Source organism: Sinocyclocheilus grahami, unplaced genomic scaffold (genome assembly GCF_001515645.1).
Source record: "Sinocyclocheilus grahami isolate Dianchi unplaced genomic scaffold, SAMN03320097.WGS_v1.1 scaffold2556.1, whole genome shotgun sequence".
Classification (NCBI taxonomy): Eukaryota; Metazoa; Chordata; class Actinopteri; order Cypriniformes; family Cyprinidae; genus Sinocyclocheilus; species Sinocyclocheilus grahami.
In genome coordinates, this window is record NW_015507735.1 from 38,876 (window position 1) to 43,741 (window position 4,866).

General features: G+C 35.6%; 1 protein-coding gene across 1 annotated transcript in view; it reads left to right on the top strand.

Moving 5' to 3' along the window:
- The window catches only part of LOC107575297 (zinc finger protein 410-like), a gene marked incomplete at its 3' end in the record, with an annotated part of 12,308 nt that overhangs the window by 2,936 nt on the left and 4,506 nt on the right, over positions 1 to 4,866 (top strand). The window contains exons 3-5 of the mRNA XM_016261698.1: positions 344 to 443; positions 1,269 to 1,433; positions 3,497 to 3,816. Coding sequence (XP_016117184.1) covers positions 344 to 443; positions 1,269 to 1,433; positions 3,497 to 3,816 — 585 coding nt within the window. The remainder of the gene's footprint in view (positions 1 to 343; positions 444 to 1,268; positions 1,434 to 3,496; positions 3,817 to 4,866) is intronic.

A 4,866-nucleotide genomic window follows, 5' to 3' on the forward strand; every position in this document is an offset into this window, starting at 1 on the left:
TCCGTGTGTGTCTGTCTGTCCGTGTGTGTCTGTCTGTCCGTGTGTCTGTGTCTGTGTCTGTCCGTGTGTCTGTGTCCGTGTCCGTGTGTGTCTGTCCGTGTCCGTGTCCGTGTGTGTCTGTCCGTGTCCGTGTGTGTGTGTCTGTCTGTGTCTGTGTCTGTCCGTGTCCGTGTCTGTCCGGGTCTGTGTTTCCATGTCTGTCTCCGTGTGTGTCCATGTCTGTGTCCGTGTCTGCCCGTGTCTATGTCTGTGTCTGTCTCTGTGTCCGTGTCTGCCCGTTTCTCTGTCTGTGTCTGTGTCTGTGTCCGTGTGTGTCTGTCCGTGTCTGTGTGTGTGTGTGCAGCTGTTGGTCGAGTTTGTTCAGAACGCGTCTATCCCGCTGGGCCGGAGTCTGGAGGAAGCGGATACTACAGCCTCACAGTGCGGCCCGCTGGATCTGCCAGGTACAAACACACCTGTGTCAACGGGAGAAACCCTTCGGAAAACTAGCTCAAAACATCAGCTTTTATATTTTCACAAACATTTCAATTTAATGACTGTGCTGTCACTTATAAGTTATTTATTTATTTATTGCATTTACATCCGAGTAATTTACAAATGCATAAGCCTTTAAATTTTCATCAGATTTTTAAACTAATGACTGTGTGGTCAGGTAAGTTATAATATTTTATCTATTTATTTATTTTTATTTTATTTTATTTTATTATTTTTCACCCTTTCATCTGTCCTAACATCTAAGTAATTTACATATGCATAAGCTTTTATATCTTAATCAAAAGGATTTATTAACAGTTTTGTCAGTTATGTTTTTATACTTTTATTTTATATATATATTTTACTCTTTGTACATTTGTCTTTATATTTTCAGAAGTACTGCACACATCTGAATAATTTGAAATACAAATATATTTTTAAGACATCATTTCATATTTTTTCATTAGAAAGAACAAAAAACAGCCATGTCATAAATGTATTTACATTTGAAATTAAAATATATTTTCATTTTTTTATGAATTTGTGCTGAATCTGCTCATTTTGTAAAGAACTACTTTACAATATTTTTTTCCCCAAGAATTTTAGTCTTTTGCTTTGAATTATTTTAAACTTTTTTTTACATTTGAAGATGAATTCAGTTCATTGTTTAGATGAGAACGTGATCATCTTAGAAGAGCTGTTTTGTTTGTCTGCATGAGATGAATTTTATTGTAGTTTTGAACGTGTAACACGACTCATTTTTGTGATTCTTGCTCTGCTCTGGTGTTTTTCAGAGAGTCATGCCGCCTCCCCGTCGCTGTCAGACTTCGGCCCTGAGCGAAGCCCATTGGTGGTTCAGCTGCAGACTCCTCCCCCTCCAGCACAAACCCCGCCCACCATCCTGCAGGACCTCCAGAACCACGACAGCTCGTCTTATGTCCTGCTCAATCTGGCCAAAGGTGCGACGCTTAAGCTCACATATCAGAGTCCGTCATACAGCACTAGATCACAGACCACTAGTGAAACTGCTGCGGTTTTTCATTTCATTTTCATGACTTATGGCACCATATTTGGGTGAAAAATTATCTTGTTTGTGCCTCTTCTGCTTGACTGGAGCTTCATAAACTAAACCTGATGCTCATGTCAGGGTTATTATAGTTAATTAAAACTAAAACCATTAAAAAATGTTTCTAAATAAAATAAATGTTGACCAAAATAAAACAATAAAGCTTTTAATTAAAACATATTAAAAATAATACATTTGTCATTGTCATTGTATTTGTTTTATAAATTTTACCTTTTGTACATTTGCCTTTGTTTTCATAAGAACATGCGAGCGTGCACATCTGAATCGGTCACAAATGCAAATCTATTTTTTTGTGTTTTTAATTTAAGGTAAAAACATTATAATCTAGTGTTTGAATATATATATATATATATATGTTTTTTATTTAATATTAACATTTAAAAAAATAACTGTTAAAATAATAAATATTAAAATAATAAAATAAAAATAATGAAAAAATTATTACTTTTTTTAATATTAACATTTAAAAAAAATAACTGTTGAAAAATAAATAATAGAATAAAAAATAATGAAAAAATATTTATTTTATTTATTTTTTAAATATTAACATTAAAAAAAATATCTGTTAAAAAAATAATTATTAAAATAAAAAATACTGACAAAATATTTATTTATTTTTTTAAATATTAACATTTAAAAAAAAAATCTGTTAAAAATAAATATTAAAATAATACAATATACAAAATACTGACAAAAGCTGCTGAATTTGTAAAGAACCGCTTTGTAAAAGTACTTTTTCGTTGTTGTTTTTTTTCAAAGAATTTCTGCGTGTCATGACTTTTGAAAGTGCTTTTCCAGCAAAAATAACTGTATTTTGATGTATACTGTTACAGTGATATGAAATAATAGGATGTAGTAATGCAGTGATTTATGTTTATTTGAGATTTTTGTTTTTAGTTAATTTTACACATTTACTGTTTGCTGTAACATAAATCATTTACAAATGCATCATGAAAATGCATATCAGATTTTAAAGACTAAATGAAAGACTATATGAGACACTAATGCTTCAGGAGTTTAGGACACAGAATAGGGTTTATGTTTATGCTTTATTTTTTAAGATGAACCGTTTTTTCCAAGCCGTTGTTAGATGCCAGTGTTTCTGTCATAACTGCAAAGATTTGATTTCAGAAGCAGTATCATAGCTATTAAACTATATCTTGTGCTAGTTTTAAATCTGTGTTTAACCTCAGAACCATCTCAAAGTAAAAGAGCTGCTAAAGACTGATATTGTGGCGGCTGTGCTTTACAATTAAACTATTGCAATCTTAATTAAAGTAACGAAGGATTTAAATGTCCGACAGTCATCAGTGTTGAGCAAACCCTGTTTGAAAATGATTCTCTTAGTATTTCTGTCTTGTTTATAAATATCTAAAAGTTCTTGAATCAAATGAATTTACTGTACAAGTAAAATGACTTAAGATATTAAGTCTTGTTTTCTGTAAAATAAAAAATATCCAAATTTTGTTAGTTTTTCCTTAAAGAGACATATTATGCCCCTTTTTACAATACGTAATTTAAGTCTCTGGTGTCCCCAGAACATGTCTGTGAAGTTTCAGCTCAAAATACTCCACAGATCATTTATTATAACATTTTGAAAATGCCTATTTTGAGTGCAACAGGCTGTTTTTCGTGCCTGTCTCTTTAAATGCAAATGAGCTGCTGCTCCCCGCCCCCTTTTCCAGAATAGAGCTGCGCCGTGTGCATTTACTGTACATTTTACTTGTACAGTAAATGCATCTTGATTCAAGAACTTTTAGATATTTATACTAGAAAACAAGACAGAAATACTGAGTAAAAGAATCATTTTTTTGCAGTGCGGTTACATTACTTTAATAAAGTAATTGAAATAGTTGTTCCACTTTAGTCCGGGTAACTCGTAGCAGCTTCCCAGCAGTGTTCGGAGCTTGCAGTGACGCAGTGGTTGTGTTGTAGGGCTGTCGGCCGAGCCGCTGGTGTTTGTTCAGGACGATGTGGACGAGGCGCAGGAGGAGATTTCGTCCGGAGACTGCGGTGCGCCGTGGTACCTGCGGGTCCAGGAGCTGGCTCACGACAGTCTGATCGCCGCCACACGCGCGCAGCTGGCCAGAGACGCACGCCACAGCCCTGAGCACATCCACAGCGGTCAGCCGGAGTCCGAGCAGAAGCAGGAGCCCAGAGCTGTGTCACAGAAGAGCCACCGCTGCCCCTACGAGAGCTGCCAGCGGACCTTCAGCTACCCAGCACACCTCAGATACCATCTGAAGACACACCGGTGACCACAGCACACACGACAAGTCCACTCATCATTACACACCTCTTTACTCACACTTTGGATCAGCTTAATGCATCGCCGATGAATAACAGTGTTCATTTCTTTAAAAAAATTAAACAGTTTGAATGGTAGTGTATCACAGTTTCCACAAAAATATTGTGCAGCACAACTGTGTTCAACATTGATAATAATCAGAGATGTTTCTCGAGCAGCAGATCAGCATATTATACTGATTTCTGAAGATCATGTGACACTGAAGACTGGAGGAATGATGCTGAAAATACAGCTGCACATCACAGAAATACATTACAGTTTAACAGAGATTCACAGCTGTTTCACATTGTAATAACCAGTGTTGGGGAAAGTTACTTTTAAAAGTAATGCATTACAATATTGCGTTACTCCCTAAAAAAGTAACTAATTATGTTACTTACCTTTTATGGAAAGTAATGCGTTATGTTACTTTTTAAATCTGGGCAGGGCTTGTTTGTTTGTTTTTAATATAAGAAGTTCTTCTTTCACAAATGTAAAGTCCTCTCACAGCAGAAGTGAAGTGAATGCGTCTCAGGCTGAAGGAAATGTAAATTCTGGTCTGTACAGTAGAGGGCGCCGCTCAAACACATCTCATGAAGAATATGACGCAGCAGAAGAACGTTCAACACTATTCAGCAATAACTAAAATCAAAGTTGAATTTTATTTTTGCTTAGTATTGGATCATAGAAGGTTAGCGGGAAAGACACTGGTTGATAAAATAGGATTAAATACATAAATGATATTTGTGTAATGTAACGTATTGAATTATTGCAGGTTTGCATCATATTGTGAGTTTGTATTGATTGTGAGGAGCACTGAATGTGTTTGTGTGCAGTGAGATGAGTAAACACATGTTGATATCTAGTCTAGAGCTACAGTAAGATCATGTTCACACACAACACTCTGCACTCACTCCTGATTTCTGTCTCCATGGCAACACCAGAGCTGTCACTCAACACACGGAAACTAAGTAACTGTTACTGATTTGAAAAAGTAACTCCGATATTTCCTTCTAAA